The sequence below is a fragment of the Strongylocentrotus purpuratus genome, unplaced genomic scaffold (genome assembly GCF_000002235.5).
Source record: "Strongylocentrotus purpuratus isolate Spur 01 unplaced genomic scaffold, Spur_5.0 spur5_scaffold_13, whole genome shotgun sequence".
Classification (NCBI taxonomy): Eukaryota; Metazoa; Echinodermata; class Echinoidea; order Camarodonta; family Strongylocentrotidae; genus Strongylocentrotus; species Strongylocentrotus purpuratus.
Window position 1 is genome coordinate 29,745,162 of NW_022145598.1, and position 25,266 is coordinate 29,770,427.

At 37.8% G+C, this 25,266-nt stretch overlaps 2 protein-coding genes across 2 annotated transcripts; one reads left to right on the forward strand and one right to left on the reverse strand.

Moving 5' to 3' along the window:
- Positions 1-788: 788 nt before the first annotated feature.
- LOC579828 (meiotic recombination protein SPO11-like) lies at positions 789-17,093 on the reverse strand. Its single transcript, XM_030983311.1, has 12 exons — positions 16,891-17,093; positions 16,229-16,342; positions 14,836-14,924; positions 14,366-14,432; positions 13,562-13,670; positions 13,070-13,156; positions 12,640-12,676; positions 9,970-10,079; positions 3,871-3,970; positions 3,250-3,287; positions 1,832-2,020; positions 789-1,455 (listed from the first exon to the last, which is right to left on the reverse strand). The coding sequence occupies exons 1-12, from the start codon at positions 17,037-17,039 to the stop codon at positions 1,336-1,338; spliced, it is 1,209 nt and encodes a 402-aa protein (XP_030839171.1). The 5' UTR covers positions 17,040-17,093; the 3' UTR covers positions 789-1,335.
- LOC115923104 lies at positions 4,818-9,461 on the forward strand. The gene is made up of 2 exons (XM_030983310.1): positions 4,818-6,372; positions 8,287-9,461. The coding sequence occupies exon 1, from the start codon at positions 5,030-5,032 to the stop codon at positions 6,332-6,334; it is 1,305 nt and encodes a 434-aa protein (XP_030839170.1). The 5' UTR covers positions 4,818-5,029; the 3' UTR covers positions 6,335-6,372; positions 8,287-9,461.
- Positions 17,094-25,266: the final 8,173 nt, after the last annotated feature.

Here is a 25,266-nt window from a genome sequence, read left to right on the forward strand (position 1 = left end):
ACATACATGACCTAAGTTTGGCAGCAATCCATCAATCGGTTCTTGAGATAACGCGATCACAAGCTGTTTTTGCATACATAATGAGCCCTGTGACTTTTGACCTTTAACCTCGTGACCCCAAAATCTAATCAGTTCATTGGCTCTGCAAGATACATACATGACCTAAGTTTGGCAGGAATCCATCAATCGGTTCTTGAGATAAAGCGATCACGAGCTGTTTTTGCATACATAAATGTGCGCTGTGGCCTTTGACCTCGTGACCCCAATATCTAATCAGTTCATCGGCTCTGCAAGTAACATACATGACCTAAGTTTGGCAGCAATCCATCAATCGGTTCTTGAGATAACGCGATCACGAGCTGTTTTTGCATACATAATGAGCCCTGTGACTTTTGACCTTTAACCTCGTGACCCCAAAATCTAATCAGTTCATTGGCTCTGCAAGATACATACATGGCGAAAGTTTGGCAGGAATCCATCAATCGGTTCTTCAGATAACCCGATCACAAGCTGTTTTTGCATACATAAATGAGCCCTGTGACCTTTGACCTCGTGACGCCAAAATCTAATCAGTTCATTGGCTCTGCAAGATACATACATGACCAAAGTTTGGCAGGAATCCATCAATCGGTTCTTCAGATAACGCAATCACGAGAACGGGACGTACGTACAGACGAACGGACGGACAACCTGAAAACATAATGCCTCCGGCTACTTCGTAACGGAGGCATAATAACTTAAAGGATGAGAAACATGTACATTTTTTTTTAAAGGTATCACAAGAACTAAGAATCTTTAAAATTAATATTCCAACGAGCAGATTTTTTTTAAAATCCTGTTTCTTCATGCATCAAGGTTTTCTTTTTAACCTTTTTACTTCATTTACTTATCTTTTAAAACACTATCTTGCAAGTCTGTAGAAAGACCGGCATAGATCGGATTGAACAAACTGAAAATATAAGCCACACTGATTATCACAGACTATTTAAAGAAACATTTGAGGTGTGTAATTAGAGAGAAACTCCAAAAAAAAAAATGAAGATATTCTGTTCATAATGAATGCAAGATACAAGTTGAAAACTGCAACAAAATGTAAAGGATTTGCATGTCCATCGATGCAAACTGTTTGTTTTATAGGTATACTGTTTACAGGTATGCCAGTTAAATTGACCAGATGGCCTGAAAATCATCAAGAATGAGCTATTTTGTACACAAAAAGACCTAAACTATGGCCTGAAATAAATCGCTAGGGCCTGAATTTAGGCTTTTGCTTGAAAATTGGCATCCCTTTGTTTAGAGACTATGAACCGTGTAGTTGTGCCTCCTCCCATCTGCTCAAAGCCATCCTCCACATCTTAGTTTAGTCGGTAGATAGACATCAGTGAGGAAGGTCTCTGAGATGGCCGTTAAGCTCTGGATTTCAGCCTTGTATCCGGAGTGCAACATCTCTTGAAGCTGTCAGCAATGATAACATTCATGAAATATATTATGGGCAGCTGAAGACAGTTTAAATGGTACTGGTATTTCACATACATTTGATACATACACATCCTTTTTTTTCTTTTTCAATCAAATATACCCTGTATTTCAAAGACAGTTTGAGCAACATCCTGAAATCATTTCAAATTAATCTACTACATGAAAGGTGGCATCTAAATTAATTACAAGCTGAAGCAGTGTAATTATCAGGATACATTATTATTCTGCAATTATTGGAAGGAAGAAAGTTTGAACTCATAATAAATGCTTCCTTTGGAGAGCCAACCCCCCCCCCCACCCCCCACCCCGGACTCTGACAAATTGATAAAAAAAAATCAATTAATAGACGAACCTCTGACATCCATTGTGGGAGTTCTTTATAGAAGGGTCTTCTCATGAGGTGTGAAGCTTTCTTCAGGTCTGACGGAGAGAGTGGTACAAGTGCCTTCTCAGGGATTCGCAATCCTTTGACATCAGAGGGTAATACTCCAAGCCATCGTATTGATGGGACCGTCAGGCTGTGGGATTCATAGCTCAGCGACTGAAGGTTAATAATGAAATTGGAAGTATTGGTAAGGTAACATGGGCTCCACCAGCATTATCATTGATACGTAATTATTCCACTAACGCTATACTATTAAAGGGACTTGGTAACATTGTTCAGATGGGAGATAGTGGTGCTAAGGTAGTGACTTCAATGCTAGATGTACAATTAAAGATAATCTGAAAATTTGAGTGAAAACGGATCATTATTTATGGTACAAATTGGGAAAAACTGATCTGATCGATTCCTTAATTCTCCCAACTATATTATTCTACTTCTATTCTGCTACTTGTCAAAACCTGTTCAGCATCAAGACAAGGACAATTTAATTATATTTTAGGTGAATGTAAATCGTCACAAAGCAATAAAATGGCTCTACATTCCATTCCAGACAGTTAAGTGTTGACAGATTTTTAAAGCCTGTTTTATGTATTTTTCTCATGGAAAAACGGTTGGGAAAATTCAAAATGGTTGGGAGAATTTACTGTTAATCACTGTTAGAGGGTGCCTCACATCGACGCCTTCAAAGAAAACCATAGATATCTTTGTGGTTTGAGAATTTGTTCAGGATTTTTTGCATGTCAGAGGGTTAGTATAGTAGAAGGAATATAGTAAGTAACATTTTATACAAAATTTAATCAATTTTTTTCATCAACCTTCAACAATGTTACCGACTCACTTTAACATTACTAATGTTACAAAATAGTTGTAACGGACCAGAGTATTTATCATAATATGCTACCAGGAAAACATTCATGATAAATTAAATAAAACAGGAACAATTTTGATACCAAATGATTCATGATAATATTGGGAGAACTACTCTTTAATTTTAAGGAAAAAATGTCATCACCCCTTGCCGAGTCAATGGTATGGTTGATACTAATTTGTGGCCCACAATGTGATTTCATTTACATTCCTTGCCCACCTGACAAATTAAATAACAACCCATGGACTCAGTAACTCCAAAAATTTAGCTGAGTGCACATTCAGTATTGAGGGCAGTGTCAAGAAAAAGACTAGTTACCAAAATGAGAATAACAATAATTAAGATGACATCAATAATCAATGGATCCCTATGACTCCATTAGAAATTCACAAAAAGGACAAAGGAAGAAGAAACAAAAACAATACTAGATAAGGATTCATAACTCATGAACATTAATTTACAAGTTATTTAATAGATCATGCACATAATACAAAACATGTATCTATGAATCACTTACCCTAGATCCAAACTTGTACACAAAGAGGATAGCTAAGCCTGCGAGAAAAGAGATCAATGAATGATTAAAAATAATGGCTCTATATAGTTTCCATTGAGTGAAGAGTATTTAAAACTACACGTAGTAGTGTATTTGGTTTAAAGCTCTTTTATAGACTGAACTTCTGTTCATTCTTATATTGTGTTTGCATTGTGTTAATGTATATCAATATGAATCTGGAGGGACTCACGGTGTGATGAAGATGTTTGAGGATTGTTTTACCTGACTGCTAACAGCATGTACATGCTTGTACATGTAAGTAAGCAACCAGGGGACCAGCGGCTTTAACTCCTCTCCGAAGGACCAAAGGGCACAAGCGCAATAACTTTGTTTCAAGTGCGGGGACCTCCCGGTTGCGAGACCACTGCTCTACCACTGAGCCATCGGGCCTCCTGATTATATTTCTGATAGTATATTCATTTCTTCTACTACAACCAAATAATATTTTGTTTACTGGTGCATTATGTTAAAATAATCCAAACTGAATTTCAATACAATATCAGTAATATTGTCAGTAAATTTAATAAACTTTACAAATTGTAAGAAAAAGCATGTATGGTATTATTACTTCATTCAACTCACCATGTGGATCAGCATCTACTAAAGCAAACACAGGAATGTGCAGGGTGTCCCAGAGCTTACGAACCATCATTCTGGTGTTAATGTCTGGGAAACCTTTACCCTAAGAAAAAAAATAGAAAAATATAGCAGTTAAAGTTACATGATTTAGACTCTCAAAGTGTACTATGTTTGAAAATATTCATAACTTTAAAAAAAATTATAACTCTTATCATTTTTACAATTTGTCAAAAATTAATGCTCCTTTGAACCATCATTTTGGTGTTAACATTACCCTAAAGTATAATTTGAGACATTGAAGAATAAACAAATGTGTGTGTGTTTGAAGATCCTCACAACTTTCAAAAACTCATCACTTTCTTATGATTTTTCGAAATGTCACTGATCTGTTAATCTACTAATAATTAGTCTGATTTTCTTAAAAGCATCTTGCTATCATGACCAAATTTGCCACTGAAAATAGCTTTCAACATTTTCAACTTAAGAAGACATCACATCATCCACAAGTGCACATCTTAAGCCGATTGAGTAGACTTGTTATGAAGATTTTAAGCTCCATGGTTATCATTTAATACATTCAAAGAAAATAGTCTGTCTTTAGCTGTATTTTTCTTTATAGGAAACACAGAAACAAAATTGACCAGGGTTAGATTAAAGAAAAAAATATGAGAAACTTTTCACTTAGTGTTTTTCTTTCTAGGCTGGTGGTGGTGTCAACAAATTCATTGATAGATCTTGTTCTTGAGACATGGTACATTTTAAGACTGGGTCAACCACAATATTTAAAGGTGACAATCGTAAAATTCCTTTGGTAATAGATTAATTTGTTTGCTGTTTCTGCAATTTTTGTTTGTTTAACTTTGTACATCATCTTATGTTAAGGCCTTCTTGCCCACCTATTATTATTGTTACGTCCTTCACCACTGCAACCACTTCTATCAAATATTAGTTATTTTATTTCGTAAGTCTCGACGGAGACTACGTGAGAAGCCCGCTCTAGCATGTAAGTCAATTCGTTCCTCGCGTGGTCAATGATTGCAGGAAACTACAATCGACTCGTCAATCTATCGATTTTTCGTCAGTTTTTCTGGGTTTTAGTTAGCCCCTTCCAATTTGGATTATTTTCTGGATTATACTGATTCTGCTAGACAACTTTCAATTCATGTCTACTTCTAAGAAGAAAATGTCAGAAGGAGATAAATCGGGCTCGGCCGAGCGGGAGCGTGCTCCCGGCAAAGCAAACGAGAACGTGCCGTCGCATCCAGCCAAGCCTGGTGCGGGGGTTTCACTAGCCTGTCATCCTGAGCCCAAGCGCTCGACAGTGCCGACTCAGCAAAAAGCGTCTACCTCACTAACTACGCCGAAAAAATGTAGTTCCAAGAAAAAGCATGTGGAACCAAGTCCCGAGATCGAATCGCTCAAAGAGCGGCTGAATCACTTTGAGGGACTCCTCACTAAAGTGGTAGATGCATTGCCCAAACAGACATTTACGTCTACGTCTTCAGAAAATCCGCATTTTCAGCGGGAAGGCGACAACGTTTTCACAACGGCGGATGAATTTTGGGATAACCATGATCATGACATGGCAGCGGGTAGCAGCGGGCCGCTGCAAGCCGATTACGGGGGAAACCCCGGTGAGGAACACGGAGGAATCCCCGGTGAGGAACCCGCTGGATTTGGGCTTGACAGCGACGACGCTCCGGTCCCCTCCTTCGCCGCAAAATTTGCAGTGCCAACAGGCGTGGGGAAGCCGCTCGATTCAGAGCTAGCAAACTCCGCATCTTATTTGATGGGACATAATTTGGAGGAAAAAACAATTGAAGAAACAGCTACCAAGTACCCATGCCCTGCAAATTGCATTTTGATGGACGCTCCAAAAGTGAATACCGCAATTTGGGAGAATCTCCCCGCCGAGACTCGTAGCAGAGATTTGAAACTTCAGCGGATTCAAAAAGCACTGACAAAGGGAATCGGAGCTTTCGTCCAAACCTTGGACTCTCACAACATGTCTGATACGCAACAGGATGCTCTCGCACTCCTCTGTAATGCAAACTTTGAAATGAACTGCATGAGAAAAGACATGATTAGACCAGACATGAATAAGAACTATACTCATCTTTGCAAGCCGGCTAACCCGGTCACAAAGCTCCTGTTCGGGGATGAACTGGGCAAAAAGGTCAAAGACCTTCAGGACCAACATAAGGCGGCTGCAGGTGTTATGAGAGGTGCCGCAAATTTTCCAAAACCCAGCTACCATCCTTACAGGAGATATACAGAGGCTGCAAAACGTCAGGCCCGAGATGCTGGTTGGTTTTCCAACACAGCAAGACACAACCCTGGAGCGGGTAACATGAACACTAACAGGCCTTTTTTAGGGCGCCGCCCGTCGTGGAGGGGCAGACCAGCCCCACACACTCAAACACCCCAGACGGGCCAACGCAGGCCTTTCCGAGGAGGGAAAAAGTAGTCCCAGACGCTAAACAGGCACCTGACTCCAGTGATCAGGTGAGTCAAAATTGTTCTTCTATTTCTAGTGAATACACACTGCCTGTCGGAGGTCGAATAAAGTCTTTTCATGATAAATGGCGTGCAATTTCCAATGATCCATACATTTTGAGTGCTGTTCAAGGCTACAAAATTGAGTTTGATCCGGCTCGATTTCCCCCCTCGAGGGAGAAACCTTTTCATACATTCAAGCGTAATGCTTTAGAGTCGAGACAAATTAGCTCAGAGCTTCTGAGTCTCGAGACAAAAAATGTGATAGAACGCTGTAGTCATTCACAAGGAGAATTTATCTCTAACATCTTTACCAGACCCAAAAAGAGTGGGGGTCTTCGACTAATTCTTGACTTGTCTGAATTGAATAAAAGCGTAGCCTATCAGCACTTCAAGATGGATAACATTAATTCAGCAGTTTTACTGCTATCGCCAGATTGTTTCATGGCTTCTCTCGACCTCCGAGATGCATACTATTCAGTACCAATTCACCCAGAGTCGCGCAAATACTTGCGTTTCATCTGGGAAGGACAGTTATGGCAATATAAAGCACTCCCAAATGGGCTTAGCTCTGCTCCTCGCCTATTCACCAAACTGCTGAAACCGGCCTTTGCCTCACTACACAATGCAGGCCATGTTGTACTAGGCTATTTAGATGATACCCTTATTATCGGTAGGTCTCACAGACAGGCCACAAAGGCGGTTACAGCTACCTCAGAACTGCTCTCTGAATTGGGGTTCATTATTCATCCCACTAAATCGGTGATAGAACCGGTTCAAGAAATCAAATTCCTTGGGTTTGTGCTTAACTCTATTGACATGACCGTGACCTTGCCTTCAGATAAGAAGGAAGAACTAAAATTGAACATGTACAGCATTACTTGAAAATGCCACTCCCTCCATTAGGCAAGTTGCAAGGGTTATAGGAAAACTAGTTGCAGCTTTTCCGGCAGCTCAATATGGGCTTTTGCATTATCGCGAACTAGAAAGAGGAAAGATAGTTTCATTGAGACTAAATAGGGGCCACTTTGATAGGCCCATGAAACTCTTGGACAAAGCTAGAAGGGAACTACTTTGGTGGATTGGTCATATTGACTCTTCTTTTCGGCCGATAAACCGTAGAAACCCTGATTTGGAATTGCGCTCAGACGCCAGTGGGGCAGGATGGGGTGCAACTAACATGACCACCCATACGGGGGGTAGGTGGAACAGTCAAGAGGCAGTGATAGCGAAGGGTAATGAAATTAATTATTTAGAGACTCTTGCTGCTGGCCTGGCACTTAAATCGTTCTGTTCCAATATGTCTCATAAGCATGTCCTTTTACGGCTTGACAATACCACCGCGGTAGCGTATGTCAATGCAATGGGGGGCGTGAAATCCCCACATTGTAATGAGGCTGCCACACACATATGGAATTGGTGTATAGAAAGGGACATTTGGATAACAGCAGCACATTTAGCGGGCCGGGATAACGTTGAAGCAGACACTATGTCCCGTAAATTCAATGATAGGACAGAATGGATGCTCAATGAAAGGGAGTTTGAACGCATTGCTAAACATTTCGGTATCCCTGACATAGACCTGTTTGCCTCTAGGCTTAATGCACAGGTGTCTACTTATGTTTCATGGAGACCAGATCCCCATGCCTTGGCAGTGGATGCGTTCACACTAGATTGGAGAAATCTGAATTTCTATGCCTTCCCTCCTTTCTGTCTTGTCCCAAAATGCATTCAAAAAATTATGGCCGATAAGGCAGTAGGCTTACTAGTAGTCCCGAATTGGCCTACACAGGCTTGGTTCCCTCTCTTGAAGGATATGATTATTGGAGAACCTTTGTTCCTACCCAAAAGTGAGAAACTTCTCAGACAGCCTGTGTCAAACCTCTCTCATCCTTTGTCTAATCTTGATCTTCTTTGTTGCAGGCTTGGAGCTGCTGCTACCGACAACAAGGCCTGAGCGCAAAAACTGTTGATATCATCTCTGCATCTTGGAAGGACTCAACGAAAAGACAATATAAAGTGTACATAAAGAAATGGGAGTCATTTTGTAGGCAGAGGAATTTAAACAAACTCAAGACAAAAGCTGAGAATGTGTTAGAATTCTTAAGTGATTTGTTCTATAATGGCAATGCTGGCTATAGTGTCATTAACACGGCAAGGAGTGCATTGGCCTCCTTCTTAACTCTGGAGAATGATTCTCATACAGTTGGATCGCACACAACTATTAGCCGTTTCATGAGGGGAGTTTTTCATCTTAGGCCCCCAGTTTCTAGATATACCAAGACTTGGGATGTTGGAATTGTACTGAACTACTTACGGGAGCTATATCCAGCAACCAAGCTCCCGCTTAAGGATTTGACACACAAGCTGGTTATGCTTCTAGCACTTACTTCAGCACAACGAGTTCAAACATTATACCATATGAACTTGGACAAGATGAATTTGACAGACAAGAATATGGAATGTGTTCTCGACAAGAAACTTAAGCAAAATCAACCTGGGCGTAGTGGTTGCTCCATTCAGGTATCGGCTTATAAAGCGGATAGCCGCATTTGTGTCATTCGGTATTTGAGAGAATATCTTCGACGAACCAAGGATATTAGGGGTCAGGAGAGATTCCTTCTAATTTGCTATCGCAAGCCATATCATCGTGCGTCTTCTCAAACAATTTCGCGTTGGATAAAATTAACGATGAGAAGCGCAGGTGTCAACACCGAGTTTAAAGCACACTCAACTCGCGCAGCATCCACGTCGACTGCCAAGAGGATGGATGTACCTCTTAAAGACATACTGGCTCAAGCAGGCTGGGCAAAGGAAAATACTTTCCAAAAGTTCTATGACAGGCCTTTGGAGAGCAAGGGCAAGAAGTTTACGGATGCAGTGCTTAACAGCAATTAATAGAGTGTCTAAAGATACGAACTCGTGTTCCTACAGCAAGGTTATAATATATATTCAGTAGTAAGTTAGCATTACTTTCTGTTTATAGAGTTTCTCTATGCCAGTTTATGCAATTAGGTAATTGCTCATAGAATCGAATGGGACTACTGGCTTTAAATTCTCACGTAGTCTCCGTCGAGACTTACGAAATAAAATAGAAAGATTAAATGAAAACTTACCGTTTGAAATTTGATCTTTATTTTATGAGGAAGTTGAAGAGGGAGATTACGTGCCCTCCGCTTCCCTCCCAAACGGTTAAAGTTCGAGTTTTTTCTTTTATAGAGATCTTTCTATTGATTACAACGTTGTTGGATTAGTAGTCCCATTCGGCTTCAAAGATTGACTTACATGCTAGAGCGGGCTTCTCACGTAATCTCCCTCTTCAACTTCCTCATAAAATAAAGATCAAATTTCAAACGGTAAGTTTTCATTTAATCTTTCTATTATTTAGGGGAACCTATAATCTACAAGCTGAGCTTTTTAATAGGTTCCTCACATTTCACCCTGTATAACCTACCATTTAATACAATTAATTTCAACGTCTTTACAAAGACTTGGTTATATAATTTCATACTTTGAGTATATTTCATATTATGTTATAATTTTATCATTTATGTGAATTCTGTTTTTTTTAATGTAAAACAAATAAACTTGAAAGTTGAAACTCACAGTGATAATGATGCAGTTCCGCATTCTGTCCATCAGTCCATCATCTATGATCTTCTGAAAGGTAGCATCTTTCTCTATGATCAACACAAACTTAGCATGGCTGTGTATGTCTAGATTAGAATCTTGATAAAGGAAAGTACTGGATAACATTAACAGCTACAGCTCACGTGACCAATAACTGTTAGGACCAACAAATTTGGAATAAGTAATGATTTCATTTTATATTTACAAAATGATCTTATAAAATGAGGTATACATTCAAATTTTAGCTCCACCTGCTAGTAATCTTCATAAGATTATTAAAGATATCTTTGATTGAACTTCATAAGTGTTTGACAGTGCATAAGCTACACACTCAAGTAATTTACGACCTTTGTATAAATGTTAGTATCCTTGTGATTTCAGAAAAAAGTCAGTTGATAATATTAAAATTCATCCATTCTGACAAGCTATCTTCATAAGATGTCAAACCATTTTTTGTTTATTTCATTATGAATCAAGTCCTAATTTATAACAATCACTACTTCATTATCTTAAATTCAATGATATTTTGTCAAATAATGGATGAAAAAATGGAAGGGTGATGATTATGTTTGGTTATCTTCATTAGATATGAAAGGAGTTTGAATTTCTTTTCAACTATTACTCGATTTCAGTTCAATAAATTGACTGGATTTTCAATAACCTCCTGGTATGGACTGTCTGCAAAAAGGTGAACTGCTGTTTAGTCTACAACCAGTTCGTCTACTATCCAATTAGTCTTTTCCCAAATGGTCTACACCCAGCCCACCCAGTAGACTTATTGGAGATTAGACCAAATGGCTATTAGACAAAGTGATTGTTAAGACCATGTGGATCAGGTGATGTGGATAGTAGACGTACTGGGTGAAGACCTTATGGAAATAGACCGACCAAACAACAATAAACCTTTCAAAATGTTTCCTTAGAAAATTAATTTAATATAATAAACAATAACAACCCTTACTATCTTTATTAGATACTGTATCAATTTTGTCTCTTAAAAGTGAGTGTGTGGTTAAGTTAGGTTAATAGATATATGTGTAAATGTCTATAGCATTTCTCGAAACAGATGTATAACATCATCGCAATGACAAAGGTGTAACTGGGTATTGAACCTAGGTCATTGTGTAGGTAGGGCACAAAGCGGGACACCACATAAACTCACGTCTGCTTACATACAACCTATACCCAGTAGTTTAAATTCATCAGTTTATAAGAGCCCATTCAAAACGTGCATCTATCAACTATCTCAAGTTTATCTTAACATGATCCAGTTGATACATCTTTTTTTTATGCTTTAGTTTAATGGCTATCTTCATAAGATATTAACATACAGCTTCTATGTAGCTTCATCATAATAGTCAATGTAAACTCAACAACATTATTTAATACAAAACCACTGTACCAAGTTTACCTCAGAAAATAAGTTCAAAGAAGAAAGACTCAAATTTGATGGTGATCTTCATTAGATGTAAACACATTAAGTTTTCACGATTCATCTTTTTTTAAATATCAGAACTATTTGTACATGCATCATGTAATTCAATTTCACCGTTTTCTCTTTTTTCAAAACTGCTTTGTTTGTCTGGTTCATAAAAATCAGTGTTTTATTGTTGTTGCTGCTTGTTTGGTTGCTCTATGGTCATATGTTTTGTGCTGCACACATTTTGACTTTGGCCATTACAAGAAGTGGGTTATTGATGTAGACCAGGCCTTCTCAACTGGCGGCGCGCGTGCCACTTGTGGCGCTTACGGTCAGTCGGAGTGGCAAGCGACTGTTGCAACAACAAAACAAAAAACAGAAAAAAAGAGAATATATATTTTAGAATTAAATACTCAGCTAAATCAAGAAGTTGCAGTCGAATTCGAGCCCTAAATGCCTGTTTTATTAACAAACAGGAAGAAAGGGGGAATTTATTGTTTTTTACCATTTTATACGAATCTAAAAGGTCCGAACAACAATTAGCTTACGATGAGACGATTCAACATTGCCAATATCTGGAAACATCTTGTTTTTGTTTGTTTAATTTCACTTTATTTTGACATTTCCTGTGTTTATTGCACACAAAAAAACTACATATAAATATACCCCTTGTGTAATTGTACTTAGGAATTTTAATAATTTTTTCACATCAATATGAAATTACGATTGATTATATTGTGGAATGAAATGGTGCTAAAAATGCCCCATTTGGGCCTTTAGAAAGCCCTAAATCTACCAGCTTCAGGGGGCTCAGCCCCCTGCTACCCCTGTTAGGGCTTCGCCCCTGGACCCCACCCATTTTCGGCTCGTTCACTACGCTCCCTCACAGCACAGTCGACCTTACAGGGTGGCAATTCAACTACAAATTCTTTTCGTTTTGGCACTTCTAATAAACTAGTTGAGAAGGCCTGATGTAGACAAATGCTTTTACAGCTCATTTTATGTATGTTATTACCAAAGAAGAAAAAAAGGCCAGTCAGTCACTCAATGGTGTCTGACAGTGAAGTCTAGCAAGTAAACAGGTTTCCTTGCATAGTTTGAATATTAGGACACTGCTAACATTTAAATTTCACAGAAAGGGCATATATTACATATTCATAATTCCTACAAAATTCTACAGAATTTGATGATGGCTGCAAAAGGGACATAGTATCTTTAAAGGATACTTGAAATTCCCCCAACATGATTTGTCACTTGTGTTCCCTGTAATAAAGAGGAGATACAATAAAATAGAATTTCATAGAAAAAAATAATTGCATTCATTTGCAACACAAATGAATTTGATATCATGTTCAAATGCTATCAAGGTGCCATGCTTTTTAGTGAGCACGCCCCCTTCGTATATTGATTTTCTTTTAAGTATGAAAAAATAGTACACAATGCTAGAGAAAGAGAGAGAGAGAGAGAGATCTTTGAAGATTGCATAGAGTTCAGCCAACTCTTGTTAACAAAGATGTGACTAGAAGATGTCCCTAAACACTGATTATGACCTAAATTCTCAATACAAACAGTTTAGTGAATAAACGTAAGCAAATGTTCATGATGGCAGCCCTCTAGTGATGAAATAAGCAACTAGTCGCTCTATGGCAAACTCACTGTTCTATTGTTGCTACAATCTATGTAGGATCCGGAAGCATCAGTGAAGCACAGATCTCCATAGACCAACCCTTTTGATGTAGCCAGCTGGTCAGAAAGGGAAACAAAGTGGATTAAACCTTTAAACTTATTTTTACAGTAGGATGCAGGACCTGTTTATGACATCAGAGCTGATGAAAAGCAGCTCATTACTAGTGTTAGCAATACAGAAGTTACATTTCATTTCAGTGTAATTAAAAAATAAAAAGTGAAGTAAATTCAGTTGGCGAAGGAAATCGACCATAGAGCAATTGTTGTCTGCTTAAAGCTGGACTGCACTACTTGTATCTACTTGTGCCCTATATATAGCCAACAATGCCTAAGCGGTACCCGTTTTGATGAGACAACCACCTGCCAGTGAACACGCAGGGAGGTCTAATCCCCGCGGGCCAAACTAGTGCAGTTAAGCTTTAAAATCAGGAATGAAAGGTGAAAGGTGAAAGGTGAACTTACAACGTGAAGGCATCGTCTTGGTACTTGCAATAAACAGCAGAGGTTGTCAATGATGTCATCAACGATTGACTGGCTGCCAAATGACTGAACATCACTGTAATACAGGTCCCTGTACATAGACAAAACAACAACATGTGGAAGTACACAAGACTATTTCCTAATGTTGCATGTTGATGGGAAGGGGCATTGATGAAATAAAGTATCTGGTCTATTTTCTCTGAATATTTTTGCCTGTGTCTTTTTTCTGAGGTACACATGTAATTAAAAAACCGTTGCTTGCTCAATGTTCCATTGTTGACATTTTGTTCATATGCAGCATTTAGCATGTACATGTACCTGTCACTATGAATATGACGAACAAAGAAAGCGGACAAAATATACAGTTCCTCAGGTAGACAAAGGAACATCCCTTCACTGCTATTATGTAAAAATGTGTAGAACAGGTGTCACATGCATATTCACCTTTTTACATAATAGCAGTGAAGGGATGTTCCTTTGTCTACCTGAGGAACTGTATATTTTGTCCGCTTTCTTTGTCCGTCATATTCATAGTGTGTACATGTATATTCTTCATCATCTCATTTTCTGTCCTTGTTTCTTCCATCCCCGCAAACTTCAACTTCTTCAACATATTTTGTTTCTATTCACATCAAATAAGTGATGTTTTTGGTAATGTTCCAATGTACAGGTATACAAGATTTTGAATAGAAGTTTGAATTGATCACTGAAACCTTAAAACTTGTTGACACTGATATGCTAGCTGTGTAGAATAGGATCTGGCTTGATTACTATATGCAAGCTCACCTTTTTGTTGAATATGTATCAGTCTGCACAAGTCTGTAGCACAAGGCTAGAACCTTCAACATAAGGGCTAGAAGGTGGATAGTAAATGATTAAACAAACAGAATTTTGATTATATATATTCAAATGCCTCTTCTGGATAACATCAATATAGTCTATTACTACAGCATTTTCCTTGTTGTTATTTTTATGAGTTCTTATCCATTACTCAGTGATAGAAGATACAATAGCTCAATGATTAAAATTTTTCCAAGCTAGTTCCTTTTAGTTTTCTTGAAAGCCTAAATTTATCTACATGTTGTTTTTTGTATAGGTTTTTATGATTTTTCAGCATCGTAATCTATTTGACCATCATTAAGTATTCAAAATCCAAAATATAACTGTTATCTGCTTTAGATAATGGATTTGCTTTATTTGAAGGCTTTGCTCATGTTAGGACATTACAAAATATCAATCTGTGTGTTTAAACTTACTAAATCTATTTGTTGAGGTCGGTACATCAAATCTCACTTCTGTCATCTTTGCATCATTCTTCATCTCCAGTCCTACATCTTCTCTGAAACTGTAGGAGATGGGAGAATTAGGAGAGAAAGAGAGAAAGAGGCAGGCAGAGAGACAGACAGTACAAGAAAAAGCAGGAAAATGAGGGGGCAAGGATTGAAAGAGTTAAAGAGGGAAAGAAAAAGAAAGGTGAAAGGGAGAGAGAGGGAGAGAGTAAAGTTGAAGGGAGGAGAGAGTTGAAGAGAGAGAAAAGAGAGGTTTATGGAGTGGGGAAAGAGGCAATTAAAGAAGGGAAGATAAGTAGAAATTGAAACATTCATTATTTTCTATATATACAGAGGTAGGTCAATGATTGTCAAAAAGGACAGGAGGAGAAAGTTGGAAGCTGTAAAAAGCGCCAAAATCTGTGAAGCATAGCACAGACAGCAACTAACTTAGTACTTGAAACGGGGGCATAGCCATTTTCTTTTCTCATCTGGATCCATCTACATGTACATGTATTTATTTGATTTGATTTGATTTGATTTATTGGTTTCTGCATCTTTTTTTCTTGTTTTCATCATACATTTCCATGAACATAATATGGTTTGATACAATATTTTAAGTGTATATAATTTTATACAGATAATAAACAAAATAGATGCAGGAGGGCTACAGAAATAAGCAGAGTAGCTTGACGTGCCCGCAGCCCTCAACTTAGATACAACAATAAAAAATATGAATAAAAAAGAGTGTGACTTGCAGAGAAGAAAAGGAAATATATGAATGTGTTTACACAGCTATCTGCATGAGATGTTGACATACATGTAGTAGATCAAGATTCTGACTTACAAATTGTACGTTCAACAAACTGAAGACGTCATTAGATATTGTAATTCTTATTGAATTATCCTGATGAATTACATTTCAATTACGAAGCTTGGGTGTTTCTTAACTGAAATCAAAATTCATCACTCTATTTTCAATACATTCAATCTTCTAGTATTGACAATATGATACACCCAGTTTGAAATAGCTTGTAACAAATGTTAAATTTTTCCAAGACACTGTAAATGCATTTAAAAAAAACAACAACAGTACTTTCAACATTAAAACTGGTATAATAATGGAGACTTGATAACAGTTGCATAGCTTGGATCAAGCAAATGGTCCAAGGTGTATGTAATACTAATTAAAAGAAAGCTGTCGAGTGGCGTAAGAGTGGGGAAAGAGTCTATCATCTTCTCTTGCCTCCCCCTCCCCCTTTTCTCTTTTTTTTATAAATATTTTCATTTTCCCTTCTTCAAATGGGGGTAGGGGGAGAAGGGGTTCATGTGTCTCTTATGTGCCCCATTAGCTATTCCCACTGCTGAATACTGTTCCTACCTCACACTATCCCAGCTGTTTCTCCTGCCGTAGCTAAGATACAGAGCCTCTCCCCTTGCAATACAAGTCACCACATTCTCAACAACGGCTTCAATCCTGTGCAACACCTCTTGTCTGTGAGAGAGCAATACATTTAGAATGATAGAAGTTACAATTAGTTTCAACTTTCATAGCAATTAATCTGAGTGTAACTGCAATGAATGGTCTAGTCAGGATTTCAGATAAAATCATTTTTCTTAAACCTAGAACCAGCTGTTATAGTACCTTGTACATGTGACTAAGAGATTAAGCTTTTAATTAAAACATCAATATAAATGCCCCCATTTGGATGGAGTATAAAAAAATGAAACTTAAGATATGACAACCCAAATAAAGTGTTTTATAAGATTATTTTATTAACAAGTCCCCCCTTTTTCTTTACCTCAGAAAAATTCACATGTAATCAGAAATCACATAGAAATAACATGGGTTCACAAAACTTAAGTTTAGCAAAGCATACAAAAGACTCTAGGCCCTACTTGTGATTTTTTTTTAAATGAAATATTGTCTGGTAAAATGCTGATGAATGTGCATGCAAGTAGCTAAAACAAAAACTAAAATCAAAGAAAAAGGACCTTCCAATTATTGTTTGTACAAATCTTAAAACGTATTAATCATTTTACCTTGTGATGTCTTGTGTTCTCACATATTTGACAGCGTCTTGGTCTCTTGTTTGGCAGAACTGTTCTCTCAGTTTCCGGGCCCTTTCTTCATTCTTCAAATCTTCAGTCAAATGGTCTATTTGTGTCCAAAATTGGCTGTCATCATTCATACTCCACCAATGTACGTTGGATTCACGCGTTCCGGTCTACTTCCCTGTGATCTGATAATGCTGTGTGGCATAATTTTAAAGAACTCTGTAATAAAATTTGTTGTTGTGCTTCCTGACTGAGATACGAGACTTAACTTACAATTCTAGCAATGAGTGCCAATGTTTAATAATTTAAGAAGACCCTAGACCTAGTCTACCACTAAGAGTAGGTCTAGAGATATCATCCACTTCTCACAATCCTGGTGAAAAATAAGAAAAACTGAACATTTAAACAATGTCAATACTAGACTACTGTTTTAAGTCAGATCTCTGACTTAGATTATAGATCTATAACTTTGTCTTTAGTTATAAATTAAAAGTATTGAAAATTCAAATCATTATCAATCAGCCAAATAAGGCCAAAATCAAAAATTGTAGGCCTAGACTAGATCTAGGTCTAGATCTAGAGTCTATTTACGTTGTTGTCAACCTTCCAAATGGAGGCGGTCAGCAGAGCCAAACAACCATCGACATCAGACTGAAGCTTTTGGTTTTAAACAAAAATGATTTTAATAAAGAATTCCCCATACCATAGCAATAATACCAGACGGCTATTTCTGTTCACGTCTTTGTCCATAAAATGCACCTATTGCGATCGACTGCTATCAGTCCATTGCCTTGATGTTTACCTTGTGCTTCTGTTTAGTTATATGTCTTGTGGCCCATGGGATCGCTGATCTCCGAAAAAGCGGAGGAAGAACAAGAAGAAGTTGGTAGAAACTAAATGTCCAACCTCAAGTCTACCTATCGTAGTCTAGATCTACTCCTGAGTCCTAGGGCCTTAGTAACGTTAGGGGTCTACACAAATTCACCTAAACACTGAATACGACTTGTTAATCTTTAGAAACAAACCGAGTGTGTAGTTAATGATCTAACAAGTTATATCCAAGTCTAAAACTAAAAGAATTGTTCACATTGTTGGTTAAACTGACAGTCACTGACATGAGAGTCACACTCACAGTATTAAACACTGACGACAAGCGTCACTGCACTCCATCTCAACATGACCAATGCCAATGGCAATGTGAATTATTATGAATGCGACTCGCCATCTTTCAAACTTTCATTCACATTTTGAATAGAACTCTAGAGCCGTTTTATTGTTAAATCCTACATTAATATCTCAGTTATACTTACGGTTCATGTAGTAAATCTAGTAATTCACATGCAAGTGGGGTGTAAAAAAGTTAAAAAGTATGAAAGATGAATTTTGAGAGCTAGAAGTTCTAGAGATTTCCCCGTCAATCAGCTGATCGCAGACGATTAATAAACAAACTTTTTCGAGTTGGTTATAGTGCTGTGAGCGTAGATGGCGCTAAACCATTTTAATTTTCGTCATGAAATTTTGCTCATTTGCAGCTAGCTGCATTACAAACGTGGGGGATGTTGGGAAGTTCAAGTTCAAGTTCAAGTTCAAGTTCAAGTTCAAGTTCATTTATTCAAAACCACACTAAACATGATATAATCTTTTACATGAAAAAGAGACTGGTAATAGTACATTAATCAACATATAATAACTTGATTACATCATTAAGTGAATGGTTTTAGGACCCCTGTAGAAGCTAAGCTTGTGAGCGGGGGCCCTATAGTCAACAAAATACATACATTAACGATATGGCAAGGTGAATAAAAAGAATGTAATTTTTATACAAGGGATGGAAACAAACTAAGCTACAGAAGGGGAGGGGCAATCCCTTTCTTAACAACCGAAGAAAACAATTGCGTTGAGTTTGATGTAAAGTTGATAACAGATGTGGGATCATCATAATACATCATTTAGGATATTATGCCCCAAAAGAAATAAGATACTGTGAGCTGTAGTAGTATAGTCTTGTGTAGATCAATGTGTATACAAATTTCCTTTATATAGACTTGCCTCATATGGACCATTTGTATACGGACGACATTACACTGCCCATACAATTTAACGTCAGAAGGCTACATAACATGAGAATTAAAATACATTAAATCACACAAAAGTAGTCTCGTTAAGCCGCTTTAAGTGAGTATCCTTTCCAATGGCCCCAACCAGTTACATGTAATCCTTTTGAGAAGAAGGGGATTAGAGAGATAAATTCGAAAGGGATTACAACAGATTATCTCGTAATGCGTTCTTATTACCTTCAACGGATTCGTATAAAGGACGTAATGACTCTAACGGGCAATAAATGGCATAAAAAGGACATTAAAAACAACGAAGAGAATAACGGTCTGTCGTGGTATCTCCCTATTGAACTGTTTACAAAATCGAGTGCAAGTTCCTTTCCCGATGAATATACCTAAGAGGAAAACCGTGTACTTTTTGTCGTTTGCAATAAACTATAATTAAGCAAATGCATGTATTTTGCAGGATGAGAACTGATATATTTCAAGTGTAGATTGCTTTAAACATGCCCTCAAAACTCATTTGTTCAAAGCGGCTTTCGAGTAGATTTAGTTTTACTTTCACATTGTCGTTGTTAATTTTTGTGTGTATTTTTGTGTACTTATAGTTTTTCTTCTCCATGCGCCTCGAACACATTAGTCATGTGGAGTTGGCGCATTATAAATACTCAATATTATTATTATTATTATTATTATTATATAATTACGTTTCCAAGTTCAAAGGGTAAATTAAGTCTGAAAAAGGGTATCGTGTGTGTTTAAAACGGGATTTAAAACAAACAAACAAACAAAAACAAACTTTAAAAAGCAGGAGGCGATTTGGCTCAGTCGGTAAAGCGTCTGCCTGTCGAACCAAAGATCTCGGGCTCGAATCCCACCCAGGCGGATAACTGAAGCCTGCGTTGTATTAACGTGCCCTCCCCTTGTTTCATAGATGCAGTATCTGCAAGAATCTTCAGAATTGAAAGAGGCAGATTATCTTGAAGAAGAAAAAGAAGAAGAAGAATGATGTGGCTTTCACATTTTCCCTCTAGTTTTGCTAATACTATATAGGGTACTTTACCAAGAGAGAATGGATATAATAATAAGTATTGATCAATATGCAGGGCGAGGGAGGGGCAAACTCTGTTACAGGTAATTCATATGTATAAACAAATTTACAGAAAAAAATCTTGCCAAAGAATGGAACTAGGCTCGACTACCACTTGTGCTAACTTCTAGTTCGCATTAACAACTTCACCTAAATATAGTAATACACATATTTACGTAATAGTATGCAGATGTACTATGTCTAAATATCGTTTTTAAACCATTACAGTTCAATCGACATTACTCTTATGTTATGTATACATGTAATATCAGTATTATTTTTTGCATTGTATGCTTGTTCATATGTACTGTCATTATTGTGATGTGTTGTTTTTAATAAATTCAAATTCAAATTCAATTCAATTCTAAACAAATATTGGGTGACCGGGCAACCCACTCACAGCCCAAGCATAATATACTTATAAAGCGGACTTATCTAATAACTGAGAGTCAAGGCGCTATACAAAACAAAATACACAAATCTCTCTATGTTAACAACATAAGTAAGTCTGAGTAAAAAAAAAAAAAACCGTTTTTTAAACATGTTTCTGAAAGGTTTCTAGGCATTGAATGTTTCGTTTGGCCTGATTGAATCCACACACCTGATTACAAAAATGGATACATTGTTATTTCAAGGTATCAAAGGATTTTTGATTACATGCAGTCATACCTGTAATGCCAAATCATTGTAGCGGTATATTTAATAAGCAACAAACCAAACACACGCAATGGGATGAAATCAGATATACAAAGGACTACGTATTTACCTGGCCACGGGAGTCTTGCATTAAATATTTGTTTGTAAAAGTAACTCCATATAACTATTAGTCGAAAGTCCTTCTGACTTGTTGGAAATGAATTTGAATATATTGTTATCGTTCCTCCCGAATGAGATTTGACTTGTGTTCCATAATGGATCTTTAAATCGTTAACCTGTCTTCCATCAAAGTTAATTCACAGTTACAACAAAAGGAGATGATCCGTGAAAATATCTTCACCCGTCACAAGAACGATATCAATGAAATATTGATCGACAGGAGGTGTTATCGATTTGATTACAAGTGATATGAAAAGAATGATTCGATCTCATGACATGCATGACCACATATCTTGTTTAAGGTGTAATGGTGCATGTCAGTCTATGTTCCATCTTCACACACACTCATGTCGTTTGCGTGAAACGACATGGTCGAAACAAATGATTCGTTTATATACGGATCTCAAATGGAGCAACAAATTGCGAAACGATTGTGATGATGATGACATATAGGCCTATATAATATTTATTGGAAAATGGGCAATGTGTTTGAAGGAAGGGGTTGGATATACCAACATGGCCGCCACCACTATCATCGTTAGGAGCAGAAGAAGCAGCTACAGCGCAACGACCGCGCCAACGACCGCGAGCATTATCCACCACGGCACTACCAGTATCAACACCATCATCATCTCCATCACAATCGTCATCATCATCAGCGCCATCATCATCACCATCACCATCACCACCACAACCACTTCCACAATCACCGCCAACATCACCAGGGTCACCATGGCTGTCCAAACTCTTACCACTCCCACCACCACCACCTCCACCACCACCACCACCACCACCATCACAACCACCACCACCACCACCACCACCACCACCACCACCACCACCACCACAGCGAGCGTCACAATATCAACACCAACCCATGGTCACCATTGATATTACCGCCATCACTACCACCACCACCACCACCACCACCACCACCACCACTATCATCATCACCATCAACCCTTCCACCACCACCATCACCATCATCACCCCTCCACCACCAGCACTACCACCATTATCACCACCACCACCACCACCACCACCCCTCTACCACCGTTCCCATCCCCTGTCAACCAAAGTCATATACGATCTCCGAATCCCGTATCAGAGACATCATCATCATCATCACCACATTAATCCAGAATATTTGGAACCAGCAGGATTTGAACCTGCCATCGACTGCTTGTCGGGAATCGACTCTACCACCAGGCCATCACTGGTCCATGACACTTTTACGATGAACTGGAAACAAATACCTCAGCTCTCCTGGCTTATTGTGACTTATTGATATTCATCAGTCCACCGTTAGAACAATATCTTTGAATATTAGGCGTCCTGCATGGGAATAGTTTCATTTTTTGTAAAGAATTTTTGGGCTTGCACCCTGTAAATAAAGATCGCGTGTTCGATCTTGTAATTGAAAACAAGTCAGAAAAAAAAAATCTTGGAGCCAGCGGAATTTTCAGTGTGTTCCTTCCGATATCTAGGATTTAGATTGTTTCAGTGAGTTACTGGTCAAACTTTTCTAGTCACTCATTGGTTCAACCATAACAAAATCCTTTCAAAAGTAGTTATTAATTTTTTTTTTTTAAATCCTGTATATTCTCATGGTTCGGGTGTGATAACTTTCTTAACTTGCCGCCCGTCGTTATGTTGCCCTGGACCTTGTAGGAATGTAGGTCCATGCCCAGACTAACATTAGCCTAAAAAAATCTATAGATCACTAAAGTAGCCATTTATAGGTGAGCTCGTTCAATTTAAGTAGAGCCACTGGAGCAATCAGGTGCGAAGACTGTAAGAAAGAACATGAAAAGATGAAAGAAGTTACAAGCAATTAAATCGATGTTTTAACTCTGCCCATCTGTTGGGGTCGAAAGTCGATTTCCTCTTCTGTAACAATAGAACGAAAAGACACCGCCACTTGTATGTGCATATAGGGAAGAAGAGTGAGAAGGAGGTGAAATGGACATTGAAGAAGGTAATACATTAAAAGGGAAAGAAGAAAAAGAAGAAGAAGACAACGACGAAGACGACGACGAAGAAGAAGAAGACAACGACGACAACGACGACGACGACGACGAAGAAGAAGAAGACAACGACGACGACAGCGACGACGACGAAGAAGAAGAAGAAGAAGAAGAAGAAGAAGATGATGAAAAAGAAGAAGAAGAAGAAGAAGAAGAAGAAGAAGAAGAAGAAGAAGAAGAAGAAGAAGGGAGATCAAGGAGAAGAATATGAATAACAATAATAACAATTAGATGAAGAAAAATAAGACTGTATGGGAGCAGGAGAAGAAGAAGGTGCACCATGACGGTTAATGACTTATGTTAGAAAAAAAGCAGACGAGCTGAATGAAAATATGAACAGTTTAAAGAACAGGAATTACAGAAGAATAACAAAAGGAAGAACATTGTCAGAATAGGAAATAGAAAATGAAGAACTAAGAAGGAAGAAGAGGGGAGACAAAGAAGAAGGAGGTCTGGAGGAGGAAAAGAAGAAGAAGAAGAGGAGGAGGAGGAGGAGGAGGAAGAAGAAGAAGAAGAAGAAGGAGGAGGAGGAGGAGGAGAAGGAGAAGAAGGAAAGAATAAAAGAAGAAAAAGAAGAAGGAAAAGAAGGAAAGAAGAAGAAGAATGAAAAGAAGGAAAAGAAGGAAAGAAGAAGAAGAAGAAGGAAAAGAAGGAAAAGAAGGAAAAAGAAGGAAAAAAGAAAAAAGGAAGAAGAAGAAGAAGAAAGTAAGAAAGTAAAATGAACAAAAAGGAAAGATAAAGAATGATTCCCTTTAACATCGATACATTTTACAATGTACCATGTACCGATCTGTAGGCCCATTCTATTTCTCACGTATCGTTTATTGAAGCATTGTTACACATAAGAAAGAGAATCCCTCACAAAGCCTTATACCAGATTCCACAAAAATCAATATTCCTACAAGTGTTAATGTCCAAGCTTTACATGCAGTTAAGTGCTCTCGCTGTGTGTTGGATATTAACACCGACCCATATGCTGCCTTATTTCGAAATATAACGAGAGTGTTTAAAAAAACAGAAATGGCACATGTAAATGCTCTGAGCCATCGTCCTCATCATCAACATCATCATCATCATCATCATCATCATCATCATCGTCATCATCATTGTCATCATTATCATCACCATCATCATCATGATAATCATCATCACCACCATCATCATCATCATTATCATACCGTTATGTTTTTAGGACCAAATCAAAGTAAAATCTCATAATTCAAGATTTCACTGTACTTTGATGTTAGTTTATAGTGATTACTGTACGTTATTCTTTCATTGTACGATAACACCATTTATTCATGGTCATATTTTCATGTTTTAAGTTTTCAAATGCAGAGTAAACCTTTCCAATTGACATTGTTATTTATTTATATTTGTAAACAAGTACATTTAAATCTTTTTAAAACCAAGCTAGATTCAACAGGGAAGTGGGAAACAAATTATAAATGCGTTTTCAGTAAGCTGGAGAATTATGGAGAGTTTAATAATTTTAGGTGCATTTTCTGGTTTCTCTACTCGTCATGAACTATTTGTCATATAATATTTCGTGGTCAAGTTGGCAAATGGTCAGAAGAAACAGCTTGTAATTGACAGAAAACAATCTAGTCTTACAAAGCTAGTAAAAGTCGTGACACATATGCCTACATATGCTACTATAGTCCCAACGCACAATGGATGCCAAACTTATAATTAATCAATCATTTCGTAATGAGAAACTCCATCAAAACAGGTTTAGAAATTGATAAAAACAGTGTTGAGACATTTCATTCATAAAAAACCCCTCTGTATACCACAATGGGGGTAATGAATTAGGAGCGAAATAAAAGGATTTATTCATGTTACACCAATACAATAATATCGGTTTTTTGTCTCCATGAATGAACTTACAAAAGTTGGGTTCCCACGCGAACGAAAGTCAGTGACTTTTTGTCGCAGGTGCATCATAAATTTATGATAACTCTACTGAGCGGAAATGGTGCTCAATGGGAAGGTGCTATTATCTAAAAGGGGTGTATGCAAGAAACATACTGGGATGGGATGTTGAGGTACAGAATGACCCAATTCTTTTCAGAGTATCCACCGGCCAATTCTTGTGTAGGGCGCTGAATAAGCAGGATAAGAGACTCTCTAAAACTATAGACACATTTCTTTGCTTCTCTCTTAAATAGAGAAAATTGAGTACAGAGCTTGCGATACAATGTGCACTGGCGTCCTGCGTCATGTCATTTGAAAACAAAAATTGCTTTTAATAAACCCCTAGTCATACAAAAACCTTAGCAAAGAATAAACAAACAAATTCAAAAACAGTTCGGAACACCTGGGCCCCGTCTTACAAAGAGTTACGATCGATCCAAATCAATCGTAAGTC